This window comes from Acromyrmex echinatior, chromosome 19 (genome assembly GCF_024713525.1).
Source record: "Acromyrmex echinatior isolate Ae372 chromosome 19, ASM2471352v2, whole genome shotgun sequence".
Classification (NCBI taxonomy): Eukaryota; Metazoa; Arthropoda; class Insecta; order Hymenoptera; family Formicidae; genus Acromyrmex; species Acromyrmex echinatior.
In genome coordinates, this window is record NC_141870.1 from 1,029,879 (window position 1) to 1,049,504 (window position 19,626).

At 30.4% G+C, this 19,626-nt stretch overlaps 1 protein-coding gene and 1 long non-coding RNA gene across 9 annotated transcripts; one reads left to right on the forward strand and one right to left on the reverse strand.

Annotated features, from left to right (window-relative positions):
- The first annotated feature begins 71 nt into the window (after positions 1–71).
- Positions 72–18,185, forward strand: Cpsf6 (cleavage and polyadenylation specificity factor subunit 6). Of its 8 annotated transcripts, XM_087416152.1 has the most exons (13): positions 95–845; positions 1,417–1,509; positions 1,575–1,643; positions 2,356–2,580; positions 2,971–3,198; positions 3,738–4,217; positions 7,332–7,458; positions 7,729–7,842; positions 8,797–9,077; positions 9,323–9,620; positions 9,927–10,191; positions 12,914–12,994; positions 13,594–18,185. In XM_087416152.1, exons 3-13 carry the CDS (start codon positions 1,641–1,643, stop codon positions 13,754–13,756), a joined length of 2,265 nt encoding a protein of 754 aa, XP_087272278.1. In that variant the 5' UTR covers positions 95–845; positions 1,417–1,509; positions 1,575–1,640; the 3' UTR covers positions 13,757–18,185. The 8 variants fall into 8 exon arrangements, with proteins under 8 accessions (XP_087272281.1, XP_087272273.1, XP_087272280.1 ...); XM_087416149.1 differs by lacking the exons at positions 1,417–1,509; positions 1,575–1,643 and having other exon boundaries at positions 83–177; positions 714–845; XM_087416150.1 differs by lacking the exon at positions 1,417–1,509.
- LOC147906625 (uncharacterized) lies at positions 9,441–12,893 on the reverse strand. Its single transcript, XR_015548299.1, has 3 exons — positions 10,939–12,893; positions 10,669–10,789; positions 9,441–9,530 (listed from the first exon to the last, which is right to left on the reverse strand). It is a non-coding gene; the product is annotated as an uncharacterized LOC147906625 (long non-coding RNA).
- Positions 18,186–19,626: the final 1,441 nt, after the last annotated feature.

Consider the following 19,626-nt stretch of genomic DNA (forward strand, 5'->3'; position numbering starts at 1 on the left):
ACGCAAACGCGAACGTAGACGCAATCTTCAATCGCAGTGCGATACCGGCTTAACGATAGTTCGGTGGCGCCTCTGCCGAGTCGCAGCTGCAGTGAGCCAGTCAGCGTCGGTGTACGTAAAATGGCGGACGGTGACATTGATTTGTACGCCGACGATCTCGAGCAAGATTTCGCGCAGGTAATTCGCATTTCTCTTTGATAATAATAAAACGACAGGAACGCGTACTCTTTATTCCCGTATGCTCGAAGAACATAGAGAAACGGTCTGCGTATTTTCATATCCATGTTGAGTTCGCAACGCTCGCTAACGCGCCGCGCCATAACGTACCGCGTCACCCTACTCCTTGCCGCAACTGTGTGCGAGCGATTATTGTTCCGCGTCTATTCCGTACGTATCGGGAAACGAAGCTGAGTGGTGTCGGCATCGTAGTGTACGTGCGGCCATTGCTAACGATCGGCTCGCGCCGTTGATTTCTCATCGTGAACATTACTGTGTGATCCCTACCGCTTGTTATCGAACCGGCGCGGTAAGAGATAGCGAGAGAGGCTACTCCGAGGAGGAACGTACGGCGCCCGCGTGCGCGCGCGCGCGCGCGAACGAACGAACGAACGAACGAACGGATGAACGAATGAACGAATAAACCGACTAATTCGCAAACATATACGAGATAAGCTTTATTCCAATAGTGTTACCTCTTTCTTGTTGTCGCGTAGTTGACCGATCGCCTGTATAGCTAGTGCCTGTCTGCTGCCGTCGATCACGCGCGCGATACCCGTTGCCGGAGCTAAGCGCTAAAACAGTAATACGGGTTCGCAACAGGAATCGACCGCAAAATGGTGCTAGCGGTAAGGCGAATATCGTGTAGTTTACTTTTTTATTTTTTTCCCTTCTCTCTCTTTCCTTCCATTCTCTTTTCCCTTCTTCCTTCGATTTTTTTTTGTGATTTGTAACCCTCACGTATATACACGCACATCACTGTATACAAATTCACGTACATACAACACGTACATATATTACGACGTATCGCACTGCATGCGAGATTATATTTTTTCTTTGCAGTCTTTGTAACAATTTTATTTCCCATTCTTGAATATATTTTCTCTTTGCAAAAAAAAAATGCTATCTTAGAATATCGCGGCAGGAATTGAAATCTATGTAATTTCATACAGATCAATTTTTAACGTTAAGAACTTGAATCGCAAGGGATTGAATCTTTATCAATCCTTCTGCAAGATAAGATTGTATCTATATAATTTTTATATAGAAGTGAGAAAATTCAACAGCGACATTTGTTGTAAAATATATAAAGTGTGAGTTCAGAATTAAATGTAAACTTTTAATTTCTATTTTTTTTAATTTTAGTGTTCATTTTATTTATTATACTTTAAATAAAATAAATATAATTACATGTTACAGAAAGAAACAAATGTAAAGAATAATTGAATGCAGTGTGTTGCATAAACCTTGCACATCCGCTGTGCCAAAGTCTGAACTGAAATTGAAATTACAGTGAGTTCAATCTCTGCTCCATCTTCACAATACAAAAAGTCTGTATATCTGCATATCTGTTACAGTCGAAGTGTACGATCGGTTGATCGGTTGAACCACAGGGTGCGCAGGAAGTTGAGTGTAATAAGAAAATGGTACATCTAACGATTTTTTACATATTGATGTAATTTATTTTTCATGAATTAATATATATATATATATATACATATATATATATATATATATATATATATATATATTGGGTTCTTACATAAGTGTCTTGAGATTATGCTGTTATATCAAGCATTATTTTAAATTTTGAGAATTTTTAAATGTAATTGTTTTAAATTGGCGTCACTTGATTCTTATATTATTTTGTAGTTCCTGCTTGTTGTACTTAATGCTCAAATAACAAGATGATCTCAATACGTTGTTATAAATTTGACGATGCATTTCTTTTTTTCAAAGAAACATTTTCTAATAAGACATTTAATGAAACATTTAATTAAGCTTTTCTTGGGCAAACACAACAGTTATACATAGCTTGAACAATGATCATCATAAAGAAATAAGCATAGACTAATATTTGTATTGTATTATATTGTACTTTCTGATCTGTATTTTTTAGAATTCTTTTGCACTTTGACTGTAACATACATTTGATACATGTGTGTGCGTGTATTAAATAAATATTGTAAAATTTATCTCATATATCATTTGTTGATTAGTCTGCTTATCATCTAAAATACAATCAAAATTCTTATTTAATATCATTGTAACATTATGCGTTTCTTCCAACACAATATAATTTAAATAGTTCACATTGTACTTTTATTATTATTGTGCTCGTTCATATATCTGTTTCAGGACGAATTTGCTGGAGACGGCGTTGATCTTTATGATGACGTAATTGCTGCCCCAGCAGGTGGTAATGGCGGCGTTTCTTCTGGAAATACTGGAGAAGGTGGTGGTGACACCACATCACCAAGTGAAGAAACTAATGGCAACGCACCTTATCATCAACTTGGCAATAATATACAACCAAATCAAATTGGTAGACGACACCAATTATATGTTGGCAATTTGACATGGGTATATATATATATATATATATATGCACGAATTTAATTCCAACATTTTAAAGATTTCTTCTTTTTCTATCTTATAATGTAATATTCTTCTTTTATAATGTAATGTTTACTTTCAGTGTGTAACATAAAGAAAAATCTTATGATAATATACTATATGACAAAAGAACTACATGTAGATATGACATATTTTATTTGATTAATGTTTTTAATACTTTAATATATTTTCTTCTGTTTCTTTATATCTATGGTGTTCTGCAATGTAAACAAAATTTTTTTTATATTTTTATTACACAATATTTAAGTTTTAATAAAATGTTTTTGCTTTTTTGAAAAAGTTTCTGTTTATAATATTTTACTTTTTTATGGAAAATTAATAACATTGTATTTTTAGTGGACAAGTGATCAAGATATAACTGATGCTGTTCAAAGTATCGGTGTGACTGACTTTGCGGAGGTAAAATTCTTCGAGAATCGTGCCAATGGTCAGTCTAAAGGTTTCTGTGTAATATCCTTGGGTTCAGAGCAAAGTATGAGAATATGCATGGAAAGGCTGCCCAAGAAAGAATTGCACGGACAGAATCCCGTAGTAACTTTCCCTACCAAGCAAGCTCTCAATCAAGTATGTATCATTGTGCATTGTGAGGTAAAAAGAAAATATATAAAGTGTCGCAGCATACACAAATAGGAGGGAATGGAAATATAATAACGTTATTTTTATTGTTACTTTTAATGATTTGATAATGACGTTGCAATATTTTATATAATGATAACTAACTAAAGTTGTACTAAAGCTAGAAATGTCATTTTGAAAGAAAAGTAATTCGTCACCATTACATGTTATATACTGAATAAAATAGTTTGTTACTTGTAACTCAACGCAATATTACGAGTAACGAGTAAAAGTAACTCGTCACAAATAACAAGTTTTTTTTTTCCAGTAACGAATGACTTCCAATCCACTAATAATGATTAACTTTTCTCTGTTACCATTATTGCTAAAAAATTAGCAATGTCATTACCAGACAGTTATTATAACAAAGTAATGATAAAAAACAACAAATAACACTTCTATTTCTTGATAAATATAATACGCTATGATATCCACAATAGTGGGTACACGTGAAACTTCACAACAATCTTTTTTTTATGTGTTCTCAGTTTGAATCACAGTGTAAGACGCGACCTGCTCCGGCTCCGCAACAGAGTCAGAGCCAACGTCCTCATAACCCACATCAACATCAGCCACCAATGCCACCTCATCAACAGCATCCCCAACACCCTCAACATCCTCAACATTCACAACAAAATCATGGTCCTCGAATGATGATGGGTCCTCCGCAGGGTGTAAGACCACAAAGGATGCCGCCACCTGGAATGGGCCCACCAGGTCCCGGTGGACCAGGTCAACAAGTTCCACCACGTATGCATGGTCCGCCATTAGGGCCAGGACCAGGTCCACATCATCCGTTGCCAGGCCATCCTAATCAAGGCCCACCACCTGGCTATCAGCAAGGACCTTGGAATGGACCTCGTCCGAATGGTCCTCCAGGACCACCTCGAGGACCTAGTGGACCAGGTGGTCCCCCTCAGCAAGGCCCACCTGGTCCAGGTCCTGGCCAGCATAGACCTCCGGGAATGGTATGTATTATAAGCAGATTTTTCTATATTCTTTAATAGAGAAAATATGTTTTGAATTGAATTATTGTCATTTTATTTTGCATTGTGTTTAATTATAAATGCAATTAAATTTCATGAAGTTATAGGAAAATTTATACACTCCGGGGCGCATATAAATTTACTCATTAATATAAAAATATTTTGAAGCATATGCGCTAAACATTGCAACAAAGATATAGACATGAAACATGAATTTTATTAACTCTTTTTAAAGGCTCACTTAGAATATGGAATGCTATCTCTAACAAAAACCTATTTTAAAAACATAAATATAAATTTAGAAATATGTAAACTTAAATATATCAAAATGTATTGTTACTCCCGGGAATCAAATCTCACAATCTCGTTCGCATTCGCGTTGCATTCGCGTACTTCCGAACTCGCAGAAATAAAAGAACACATTTATGAACGAAATTTTTTCTTTAATAACACAACAACATATATAGAAATATAGAGCAGAATTGAGCGCGTCGTGCGAGTCGACAGTTCATCCGAGACTCAACTCGCCCGTTAGACAAAACGATGACTTGTTACTTCAGAAACTCGTTTGTTATTTTCTCTACTGGCGGCTCAATGCGGCAATACTCATGATCAATACGGGGCAGGTATAACAGTATTTATTCAAAATCAATTATATAAAAAAAAAGGACCTTGCATTGTATCAATGGTATTTAATATTCTATATCAATGATTGATGTAGAAAATTATAATATAATATTGTTTTGGAAATTTTTTCGAGATGTGTGTGTTGCGCGCGCGCGCGCGTGTGTGTGTGTGTGTGTGTGTAGTAGTAATTTTAAATTACAATTTTTAACATATCCTTAAATTGTGTAGAATCTTATGATTAATAAATATTTCAAATGCTTTTTAATTATTTTGATAAAATAATCATGAAGCTTGCGAAATCAGTTTATAAGGAGACGTACTGAGATTTATAGATCTGCATAGTTTCTTAAAAAAAATCATTTAATGCATGCCTACTGTAAATAATCATGAAGATTTAAATCATAATATAGATTTATATTTTGCATTTACATGTCTTGTTCATAAACAGTTGCACTAGAAACCTTTCAGAAGTTATCTGTTCCACAGATAAATGATATAATTTTCTTTTCGATTTTACTTTTTATAGTTTGTTTCATATTCAATCAATTATTTTTATTATATTACTTAAAAAAATTTTAATTAAAAAATTTAATTATTTGTATAAATAACTGAATATATATATAAATGAGTCTCGAAAAAATCTATCAGTGAAAAATGTAAAAAAGCCTATCAGAGCCTACATCAGCTGTTCAGATGCTCAGAAAATTTTTTATTTTCGTGTGAATGTAACAAAACGAATAAAATATACATTTCGACCTTTTCAATTCGGGTTCTTATCAATATAAAATATAAATCGAAATTACATAAATAACGCAAATTTCAAGTTGATAATTCCCGACAATTTAGTTCGTTCTTCTTTATCCAAATATCAAATTAGCTATGTAATGTAGCCCAATAATCATCAAAAATATTAATTTATACAATAGTAATATAAAAAGTACATAAAGTAAAACCGAAGTCATACACATTGCGTCACTAAGTAGAATCACATCGTTCATCAGATTGTCAGATTTGTTGTGTAATCATTCAAAAGAAATACGAAAACGAAAAATTAGAGAATTATTAAAATCATTTGTCTGAATTTTAATTATATTAACTTACATGTAAGCGTTTTCTCGCGACTCGACGTAAAGGTCTTGTGGTGTCAGAAATACAATGAGAGTCAAAATAATAAAGTCAAGTAGTTATTGAAACAAAAATAAAAATAAGAACAAAAGAGGATAAAATTAACGTCACAATTCCGTAAACAAATTCATGTATAGTGGATCTAAAAAATACATATCATTCTATAAATTCAAACTCTGTTTCTGTTGCTTTATATGGATCGCTTCCAAAATAAGTTTTTTATTAAGTACCTTTTCCTCGTCTAATATCTTGATATTTTCCCAACCAAAATTATATTGATGATGCTAATTCTGTGGTCCATTATTACGAAATCCAATTTATGTGATTCCTATGCTCACTTATGCGTGTCTTCAAACGTCTATCTGTTTAGCCCATATATAATGCTTCACAATCTCGACAATCAATTTTATATACAACGTCTGTGTGAGATAGCTTGGGACGAACGTCTTTATGACCCTTGATGAACCCCTGAGATTGAGATGTATATACAAGGCGAATCACTTTTATTATTTTACTTTTATCACTTTTATTTTTTTACTACATATTCTTGTAGTTCACTTTAAGCTTTTTAAAACACAACAATGTTATTTTTTATTAAGTATTTTCTTTAGTTATGAGGCTTTAAAATTATAATCCCGCCGACACTTGCATTTCCAAGAAGTCTGACTGACGACCTTTTAAACGATGTTCAGAATCATATCTTAACATCATATGCCAAAATCAAAGTCGTTAGAGGTTGATCCTATTATTTTTATTTTTAATGTAACAATGCATTTTTTGTGCAAAAACAAAAATAATTAAGCGAGGACTTTATTCCTGCTTAAAATACTAATGCTAACTGAACAGGAGCGTATATCTCTTTTATTGATGCGAGGATGGGGGTGAAGTCTTATGCACAAGTGACAGAACTTTTCAATAAATCTTTTAGAAATGGTATATCTGAATCGATTGTCATTTGAGATCATTTGTCATTCCTTGATAAAAGAAAATAAAATATCAAGAAAATGAAATAAGTTATTAAAAAAATGTTGATATTATTTTTCTAAAAACATCATAAATCTATTAGACATTGTAATATCCAATAAATTTATTAATAAATGTTAAATTTTTAAGAAAAAATTTTGAAATGTTCTTTGTTAAACTTTAGTATGTATTACTGATTATATTTTTAAATAAATTTTATATAATATTAATTTTACAAAGTAATGCCAATGTTTTATTTTGTTATTAACAAACTTGTTCTTTAATTATGAAATTATTTGTTTTTTTTTGTGAAGGTCTAGACAATAACTATCCATATAATTATAGTAGAGTAAAATAGAACTTTCATTTGTCCTCATTTAGCAATTTCATGGTGGCCCACCTGGACCACCTGGTCAGGGCCCTCCACGTGGTCCTCCTGGACATCCTGGTGGACCTCCAGGAGATCCCAGAGGAGCGCAGCCTCGTCCTGAATGGAATAGACCACCAGGTTCGTTAGATTTTTGCTGTTCTCTGGAAAGTTTCGTTTGCTATGAAAAAACTTCGTTTATAACCCAAAACCTTTAAAATTGATTACTCCTCTGAAACATCTTGAATGCTTCTATCTTTTTGCATGATTGAGTAAACGATAGAAAAAAACGTAACAAAAAGATGATAGATACTTACAAGCAAAAATGTGGCGAAGTAGTATACTATGTCATTTTTCAATTTGCTAATAGCAAATTGATATTACTGATGAGATTGTTCAATATGTGCATAGGAATGCATCATGGGCCTCAGGGACCACCAGGTTTCCCTCAACATCAACATATGCAAGGGCCGCAGCCTAGCCAAGGCCCACCACAGAGAGGACCTCCTCCAGGTTCTATGGGTGGTGAGCTACTTGCTTGTTCAATGTTATTAATGAAATGTTCGCTATATTGTGAGATGCATGATATTGAGGGAAATTGATTTGACAGAATCATTTAGGTGCAAGGTGTTTCAAAGGATTTCTCAAACAAAGGAGTAATTTAAAATAATAAAAAATCGTATGATTACTACTGATTTTTAAAGTATTACTAATAAACATCACTGTGTTTTATTTCACCATATTTGCGTATTGTATATTTTATTGAATATTGCTACTCATTATTGAAGAATTCAATATACATGATAGAAAAACAACATTAACGAAATATTTCAAAATAATTCGATTTTGAAATAAAATTTATTTTTATTTATTATTTACATAATTTATTATCCATCTTGTGTGTTTATAGTACAGACTTTTTTTATATAGTATTGCTAACTTTTGAAAAAGTGACTCCAATTTTTATTTACACATTTACTGAGAGATGCACCAATGTTTTTGCGTAACGCACATCTGCACGTCTGTTGGTCCCGTAGACTATTATAGAAGTTTATAGTTGGTCCATATTGCATTTCTTCAGAAATATCATGCTTATGCATGCGCAAAACGATTGTACGATCTAAATCCATTGTTTATGTATAAGAAGTTATGTTCTTTTCAACGAGAGATTTATCATTTTTCGCATAAGAGACGACAAAGTGGAGATGTCGGGATTATTTCACTCGCTCAATTTTCTAAACCCGAGCTTGAGTGTGTCGCATTTATGTATACGTTATAGGTAGAATCCATCTTCGCTTTACCCGCCTTCTATGTGTGAAGAATGATAAATTTTTCGTTGAACAGGGTATAACAGTCTAATAATATATATAGAAATCTGTGGTTTATACTCACGAAACATTTATTTATGTTTGACAAATAATAAATATTAAATATTAAATATTTAATATTATTTGAAGTATTTATCAAGTACATTGTTAGGTCCAGGTGGACCGCCTCCAGGACATGGTGGACCACCACAAGGTCCTCCTCAAGGACCACCGGGTGGCCCAGCACCTCATGTCAATCCCGCATTCTTTCCGCAAGGACCACCTCATCAACATCCTGGTCAACATCCACCGGGACCTCCCGGTCCGCCTCATGGTCCACCACATGGACCGCCTCATGGTCCGCCTCATGGTCCTCCTCATGGACCTCCTCATGGACAATCTCACGGACCGCCACATGTACCACCACATGGTTATGGACCACCAAGTGCACAAGTATTGTCTTATTACCATGTTTAAGTAATTTAACCAATTAATGAATAATTTGTTTCTAACATAGATTAAATTTTAATAGTCATGTTTTGATAATTACTTAATTAAATAGGTTCTTCGCAAATTTGTCTAAATTAGGAGCAAGATTTTATAGATTCGTAAATACTTTTATTCAAGAAATATATGAGAATAGATAAAATTTGATATAATTTTTTATATTGTTTTTGTGTTGTTCCTATATTTTATAGACTCCTTATGGAGCTCCCGGGCCTGATCATCGTCCTGAAGGTCCTCCTCCACTCACCGAACAAGAATTTGAAGAAATAATGGGTCGTAATCGTACAGTATCCTCATCCGCAATCGCGCGGGCAGTATCCGATGCCGCAGCAGGCGAATATGCAAGTGCCATAGAGACCCTGGTAACTGCCATCTCGCTGATAAAACAGTCCAAGGTAGCTGCAGATGACAGATGTAAAATTTTGATCAGTTCCCTCCAAGACACTTTACGTGGTGTCGAGACCAAAAGCTATGGTTCTGGACGTAGAGGTAAGTTAAACAAATGTGCGTTAAACAAATCTGCGTGAAATATATCTCATTATAATCAATTTTGCTGTTGAAAAATGTCAGAATTGTAGTTTTAAAGATTTACAAAGATTTACATTAGAGAAAGAAAAAGCGATAAAAATAATTCATAGAAAAATCACACACACCACACGCGCGCGCACACACACACACACACTTTTACATTTTAAAATATTAAATTATAAAAATCTTTTCTCTTTGTAAATATATTTTATCTTTGTCTTAAAACTGATTGTGTCGTCCTTCTCACAGATAATGAATTTCTTACAGAGCGTTCGCGTTCGCGTGATAGAGAACGCAGTCATAGAAGACGACGTGAACGATCCAGGAGTCGGGATCGTGAATACCGTGAGCGTAGCAGAGATCGTGAACGAGAGCGTGATCGAGAGCGTGATCGCGAGAGAGAAAGAGATCGTGATAGGGACAGAGAACGTTATTATAGTGAACCATATCCAAGAGAACGTTCACGCAGCCGGGAAAGAGAACGCGAACGTGAAAGAGATCGTGAATATAGAGAGCGAAGCAGAGAAGAAAGGTAAGCAAAATGATCTCACCAGATTACTTTCTTAATTGCATCTTTCTAATCCATATTTGTTGTATAAAAGATAAGGATCTTAAATGTTAGAAAAAAATTGAAATAAACATCTACATTAATGTTAATAAAATATGATATATTCCGTGAGAGATAACGTTCAATAAACATACAATAAGTATAAAATATTATATACAACAAAGGATTAAAAATGTGTGCGATACATTAGAATTCATATTTAATATATTTAGAATGAAATTCATATCTGAATTGATAAATTTGCTTCTGTTTTTGAAGACATTGTCAATGAATTTTTATATTATGTATTGTGACTGAAAATTAAATACGAATCTCTCAATATCATTATATAAAACATTCTGAAAAAGTAACAAAAGACAGAAAAAAATCAATAAAGGAAAGACTATTAACATGTGATCATTTGATATTTTGATATATCAGAACGAATAGAACTTTTATTACCTCAGCCGTAACATTGTCCATTTGTTGTCACTTCACATCTTATACAGCCATTTGAATTGTCGCGCAATAATACCAAAAAATCAATATTAATAATAATACGATATTTGCGATAATGCGATAGCTGCAATTTATAAACGTTATAAGTAATATTATCTAGAGATTATCTAGACTTGCAAAATCATGTGAAATATTATATCTCAATTTTCTCTGTACATTCCGCCAATAATTTTTTCGTGTATGATTATGACCAAATATTTTAATATTATTTACATTAATCTATAAGATCTCATTGTATTCCATATTTTTGATAATATTTTTGAGGTTTTTACGAGTATTGTCTTTAAAAGTGCCAAAAGATTATCGCTGTGTCGCGATTTATTTTTAATACGACGTTTTGTGAACTCCGTTTACTTTATCAGTGTGAGAAGCGTACTGATACTGAATTGTTTCTCCGGAGAATGGACTTACTTTATATAAACTGTAAAGGAGGTATAAAGGAGAGATGTTTGGGACGGGGGAAGTACAGGGAGACTCTAGAAATCCAAAAACATCCAGATAATTTAAACAGAAACATGGGCTATAACGTCTCCCCAAACACCTTTTCCTTAACAGAGTTTATATAAAAAGTATCTTCCAGGGAAGCAGCTCATTGCGCTCCTCCCTCTGACGAAATGAATGGCAAGATTCATGAAATGTCAGCGTTAGTAATGGATCACGACGCAGCGACAATTCACAAAATTTGTCAATGCTTTTGGCACCTATAAATTCTGTATTTTTCTTATGTAATAATTTCTATATAGATAATATTTAAATAATATTTAGTAGTGCATTAAATAATGCATTAGATAATAAGAATTAATATTTTTATTTTGTAAATTAATTATTTATAAAAAATAATTGCAATATTATTTACCGCTAAAGTATGCTATAAAATAGCAACATAAAGAATATAATGTTTATGAGAAAATACAATTTAAATAACTTTATTTAATTAAAACGCTAATATTATATTTTCATTCATCATATATTACTTATGGAGAACAGCATTTTTATGCTGCTATATTTTAGATATACTTACGTAAAAATTAAATATAATAAAATAGTAATGACCTCTAAACAAATATTTTGTGTAAGACATTAGTAATATATCGACAAAACCAAAAAATTAAGCACTTTTTGAAGTACTTAATTTATAACTTACTATTTTGTTACATGAATTTACGTCGAATTGTATTCTCTTTTTTATTGTTTTATACACGCAAGTAAAATGTGACTTTTAAAAGAATGAGACAAATCACGTATACAGTTGAGTGTAAGATTCAATTATACGCGGTTGCATATAATTTTTTATTTATTTATCAATTTAATTTTAAGACTCATTAATACATTGTGTATATCATTAATACATTGTGTATATCATTTTTCTTTAGTCGATATCTCGCTATATTTTGTAAGAATAATTCAGTGAACAAACGACGAAGAATATTGACTACTGACATGAGTAAAATACAGCTTGTCAGCAAAATATGCAATGCGTAATACAGGCAATTAACTATTTTAGTGACAAATATTTTAATTCACGATCCATGTTCATGCTCTTCTAAAATTTATATTATAGTGATATAAAAATATGAAATCCTGTAATCATGTACATGAATTAATTAAATCAAAATTATAATTATATGGAAAAAAATTAAAAGTGAATTAAAAATATTTGTATATCTATAATGTATTATTATTTAATCTTTATTGCACAATCTATTGTTTGTGTTCTTTTTATGATACTAGGATTAAATCATGTTTTGTTTTGAATCACCCTTGAATCTTTGATATATCAATTAATTTTTTTTTTTACTAATTTAAATGTTGTGTTTATTAAATATTCAAATTAAATGTTATAAATTGCCATTTTAGATTATATATTAGGTGTTGGAATTAATTCGTAGCGTTTTACAAGTGATGGGAAGTACTTTCATTAATGTATTTTTTAATGCTCATGTGAAATAAATAACATTCTTTCATTAAAAACGCTACGAATTAATTCCAACACCTAATAATTGCGTACATTGTGGCATTTTGTATTTGTGTGTTTATCATGTAATTTATAAAATAGTTTAAGTCTCACAAAATATGTCTTTGCGTTGATATCAAAACGATAATAACTTAGATTAATTTTTATTTTTAATAAAATGTACTAAGCCTGGTTAATAGTACATAAACCGTCATAACAGAATATCCATTTTAGTACAACACGTCAATCAGCCAGGCCAAGAGTAAAAGAAGAACCGCCAGAGACGGCACCCGTCTCATCTTCCAAGGCGACTAGGTAAATTAATTTTTCCATTACAGCGAATACATATAGATCTAAACAAATAAACGAGGAAATATAATGATAGGAAGTTATATGTTCATTGTGTAGGCCAATAAATTCATATCCTTTACGTTCATTTTTCATTTTGGACATTAGATATTAAGGAGAAAAAATATATATGTAGCATAAATAAATAAAACAAGCTTTAATAATAATTAAAATAATCAAATAGATAAAAAATTGTTCTTCGATATATAATTTTCTATTACTGGATTTAATAAGGAAGAAATTAGAAAGAAGCATATTATCTTTAGATATTTATATTACTATTGTAAAAATTACGAAGTTATGTATTTCGTTATAATTGCATAATCTCTGTACTTGTTGCGTGCCGACTTATTTATGTTTTTGCACAAAATACATCGGTTAGCAGAATTATTAAAGGAGAAATTATTAAATAGAGTTAGAGAGAGACAAAGATATAGGCATATATTTATTTGTATTTATGAATAACATGAAATTAAAATTTGTAAAGTGAATTCATAGAGAGAGATATAACGAAATATGTAAAATAGTATTAAAGTAAGCATAATTGCCTGACGTGACTTGTGTAGGTATTATGATGATCGCTACAGAGAGCGCGAGCGCGAACGAGATCGAGAACGAGAATCAAGCCGAAGACCATCTGAGCGGGAACGAGAACCAGAACGAGAACGCGAACGAGAACGAGATCGTCGAGATGAACGTGGAGACTCTTCACATCGCTCAAGACACTAAAAAGAAAGCATTGAAGACGGTGCAAGCAGGACATGTCAATGATATAGGATCCATGATGAAGCAGTAAATGTGACAACACATACTCGCACACTGCGCAATCCTCCCTTTTCTCTTCTTTGAAGTAAAAATATATTACGTTGCTTTTAATGCACGAACATTTGAGACATCCAAAGATTATTGATGATTATTAATGGCACATGGCGTTATACCAAGAAACATTATAGGATACACATGGTAAAAGGGTAATTTCGAGATTTGTTTAACGAATTGCTGCTAGAATAGTGCGAAAATTTAGTAGAACTAACGTTCCACATAGAATTCAGAACGTTCTTGTCTTCTTTCGAGATAGCCGAAATGAAACTCAATATAGAATTGCTGAAATCTCTTCATTAATCGCGGAGTCCTTTTGTCTTACATATATATGTATTAATATGATAGTGCACTACATGTATACACGTATACATTTATCCATGTAACTGTGTTATGATTAAGGAAATATATATTTAGTCCGAGAGTGGGTTTGTAAACGAATAGTTATCGCATATGAATAAGAGTCGAGGGAAGATAAGAAGTAAAAAAATAATATCTTGATTTGGGATCGTCCAAGATCATAATTTGCAGTGACAAGAAACAAGATGTGACAATGGCAAGAGTATTCTTTTGGAGAGGAGGAAGAACGAAGATATCTCATCAGCCTTCTGCACGGACGATTCAAGATTGTATCTTAACGTAATACATATATACGCTTTCAAAAAATATAAATGCTAAACATGTCTTTACTTTATTCATCTGTACACACAAATTCCTGATAACAAAAAGAAGAGAACTATGTTTTTATTTTTATGATTTTATAAAGTTCCTGAGTTCACAAATTTATCGAAAAGGTGGATCGTTATGTGTAAATATGTATTAATTTTCCGATATGTATCATCCATGTAACTAAAAAATCTTTCATTTAATATCATGAAAAAATTGCGCATCCGAAGAATAATGATAGCACAAAATAGAAAACAATTATATATTTATATACATATGTATATATATATATGTATATATATATATATGTATATATATATATCTCAAAGTAAATTTCAATTAATTATTGAAATATATATAATATATGATCATATTATTAATTAATTAATATACGATTCGCTTTTTAAAGAAATAAAAATAGAACAGAATAGGTTTTATAATAAGAAACTAGAAATAAACATGCTACTCATGTTTGTGAACTATAAATTGTCGTTATATATATCTTTTACAAAAATTTGCAGTTCAATCTACTATTGTTATTAATAATAGATTGTATAAAACATATTACAAAACATTAATATTATTTTATATCAATAATAATATCTTTATATGTATTATATGAATTTTAGAAGAGATTTTGGAAATTAAATCTCACAAAACATTGATCACAACAAATTTTTGATCTTCGTGTTGTAAATTATAAGACTAAATTAAAAAGTGCATGAAATTTTTGTTATAATCGTATTTTGATGCTATTTGAAGTATAAAATCGATGATTAGTTATGTTATTGATATAAAAATAATATAAGAATTAAAAGTTGATATACAAGATATATAATATTAATAGCCAAATTGTTCACTTAATATTATATCAGCGTCGTATCTGTATCGTAAAAAACATTAATATTTCGAATGTATGATAAATTGTATATTTTTTATTTTTATAAACAAATCAGGTGAACAATTTGACTGTAAGTATATTTTTTTAGTTTGTTTCTGCAATACGTTAATATATTTTGCATAATACAATCATCAATCTTAAATTAAAATTTTCAACAAAATAACTTTGTTCGCCGACTATTGGCATTTTATCTATGTTTAAACTATGTGCATTTGATTTTTTTTAATGGTATATTAATCTTCGTATTCGTGAATTTATTAAATGAGCTAAGATTTAAATAAAACTTCGTTAAATTGACATAATACTGTATCCTAAAAAGGAAAATGAGAATAGTAAGAGTAGAAAGAAACAAAAAATTTTTTATATAATGTGTTTTTTATCTATAATTTAATCTGAGATATTTGTACAAGATATAAATGTTTTTTCTCTATGTAAACTTACATTAATATTTTCTAAAAACAAAGAATATATTTTTAATTTTACGCTCAACTAGCTGTAATGTAAATTTACAGGATCGACTTTCTATCTCTTTCTCTTCTTTTATGAATATAAGAAATAAATCTTAAGAAAGAAATATATACATGTTAAAGAAACGTGTATATTTTCAACAGCATGATGTTCAAACATTCGTGCTATAAATTAAGAAAATCATGAATTATTCCATGTAATCTTGATAAACTCACAACTTTGTTGAAATTCCTTATTGATGATATATACGTTTAACGTGTTACGATCTACTATTCACTGATGCTTAAAAAAAAATCTCTTTTAAGACAAATCATTTCTACACGATTTATGCGTATTCAATATTTTAATTTTATTTATGTCAAAGTTTGACACTCAAGAAATCTTTTAACTATTTTATATGTATTTAGGTAGCTAAACCTGCCAAGAATATATATATGTGTGTGTGTGTATGTGTGTGTGTGTGTGTGTGTGTGTCTGTTTTTTATAGCTGAACTGATGTTTTTTGGAACTTAAAGTAAAATAGATGTATATATAATATTTGGCTAAAATAAGTTAGTGCAGTCCAGTGCAGGAATAAAAAACAGATCTTATGTATTGCAAAGTATGTTAGTACTTAATAGAATGCCAGCAATAATCGAACACATTTTGTTATTTTTCTAATATCTAGTAGCAGAAAACAAGCCTTTCATTATGATATCTTGATGAGAAAGTATGCTTCATTCCTGCTGCATTTCTGTTATATTATTTATGGCTGGCAAATTGTAATGGCAGAAATCAAGCTTAAAAAGATCATAGCGAATAGAAACGAATTTTAGCAACTAGCAGACATACTGCTAGCATTATTTGACTGTACACTGTTCTAAATCTACAGTGTCAAATTTAACTTAATGTAAGTTGCCACTGTTCCTACTCAATGTATCGTTATTTTATATTAAAACAATTATATTTAATATTATACAGTGTCAAATTGACACGATACAATGTCAATTTTAACTATTGTTTTAATATAAAATAAGGATATATTTGATAACTGTAACAGTGGCGATTTAAATTAAGTTAAATTTGATACTCTATAGATTTAATAGTGTATGAGTATGTTACACACACACACGCGCGCGCGCGCGCGCAGGATGTCCTATTTTAATTGTCCTAAGCAAAATTTCGAAAGATACAGAAAAACGAAAAAAAAACAAACAAAAGTTTTTGTTTCAAACAAAAGCTGTAAGATTCGAAGGGGGACATAAGAAGGTATTATTGATTTGATCTTAAGTAATGCCGCCAAGATCAAATCAAGGTCACTTCGAATTTTTTACATGAAATTCCCTTTTTTCATTATATATTCTTATAATTTACCTCGAGAGCTTTTCAAAAACTAATATAAATAATAAAATATTTTTTATTATTTATATAATATTTTTGGCATGTTACTTAAATGTTATTAAAGCAGAATTATTGTTTAATATTTTTCTTTACTGAATCATTCGAGAATGGCATATTGTGATAAATTAATATTGAATTTTAAAGTGCGTGATCTTTTAATGAAATTCCATTGTCTTTAAATTCGAAAAATATTTCGATCATAGTATTTTTTATTAATAAAAATATAACTAAAAATATGAAGCCATTCTCATATGCAGTATTATCGCAGATATTTCAATGATATATGGTATTATTTGAAAAAAGTATTACATAATTATAACGTGATATGTTTTACAAATATCGAAATATCTTTTGAAATCGCGCACCTTATATTCATATTATAGAATCATTCTGTCTAAAAGATTAAGAGATAGCCTTTCTAACGTTGCCATAGAAGTAATTTCAGGAGTATATGTGTTACTAATAAATTGTATAAATTATCGATAGCTTCATTAATTAGAATATTCTATTATTGATGTTTTGCGCATGATTTCGTGCGATCGCAAGTATAATTGTCTGTATAATTTACTCCTATGTATATTTAGCAATTTTTACTCTTAAACTTTGTTTGCTAAGTGCACAATACCTCGAAAGAGAATGAGCTGTTTACTCAACAGACTCAGAAACCGCAATCATTCCGTCGACATACTATAAGTCATTATTGCGATTATTTGTCATATCTTTGATTTCACGTAGCATTTTATTTGCGTAATAGAATAGTCGTTCTCGTTTGAGAACGACGCGAATAAAATTTTCCTGGGAGCGATATGTATGGACGTAATGGGTAAGTGTAACAACCGAATGAAACTCTACGTTTAATTATATTTAATTTTAATTTAAGTGTATTATTTTTGCGTACAATACGAACATTTTTTTCGTGAAAAATAGACACTTCTATTTATCTTTATGATATTCTCTATAAAAGAAAAACAAGAAGAGAGATTGTATTTGTAAACGATTTGATGTAAAACATGATTTGATATTTCACAAATTACATTAACGTGTTGTCCACTGTGCATGTGTTACTAAATTCTATCAAATATTACTGTACGTGTTATCTTTTTATTTTAATTTTATCATAATCTATTGTTGTGTACACAATTGTTAAAATAATTTTATATAAAACATTCGCACAGCGGAGAGCAATAATGTTAATACTATTTATACAAAGTGTTTTCTCTTTATATAATTCGATCTCGCAATAACTGTCTATTAGTAAAATTATTAGGAGAAAAATTTATCAATAAGATTATAAGCTCCTCTCAGAAGATCTGTAATTCAAGATCAGATTTCACAGAATAATATTTCATATATAATTTATTTATTATTTATCTATATTTTGAAATATATTTTAACACACACATATATTTTATGTATGTATGTTTTTCTTGTTTTATGTGTGTATGAGATTCTTCAAATATTTTCCATGTATTAAATGATAAAATAATTTATAAATAAGTTTTCATTCTGAATTATGGATCATCTAAAATGGGCTTCATTAGAAATATTTATCAAAGTTTTCTCCTCCATCATTATTCAAAGAATAGTACTTCATTTTATAAAAATTTCAGTATTTGATTAATGTTAAAAATGATAACCGTTGCGCGAGTTTGCAAAAATGGAAGCATAAAACTAACAAATTGTCTATTCGAAGAGAAATTTTCTGCTTCCAATTATTATATTATAAAATTTATAAGAAACATATAAGAAATAGTGGTATATTAATATGCGATTTATTATAATGAAGTATTTTATTCGGATTATGCAAAGATAAACACTTATGTTTAATGCAAGTTTGACAAGTTATGGCATTTTTACGATATTCATTAAGAAAGAAGATGAAACGTCCGTTAATGAATAACTTAGTGTACTCACTAACTCAATATTTTGCTCAAAAATTCATAATGTTCAAAAAACCGTGTTATGCCATAGCTAAATATTCTGTATATTGATATATCGTAGGGAATTTTAAAAAATTTAATATCCGTATCTGTTAACTTTTTTATACTTTTTTAAATAATCATATACAAAATATATAGATAAATTTTGTAAAAAGTTAGATATAACAAAGATTATCTAGTCACATTATCATAGGAAATCACAAAGTAAAATTTTATACATTCTATTGTTATTTGAACTGTGATATACATCGATATACATCGATATACATTTATGCAAAAGTTTTTTATTAGTAAATATTTTTCTGAACTTAACAATTCCATAGAATAGTTTTTGCTTTTCTCAAAAAAAAGTTCGATGCTATGCATTACGATTACTCCACGTGTTTATAAAAATAATAACAGAATCGTCTAGATTTGTGTAAACG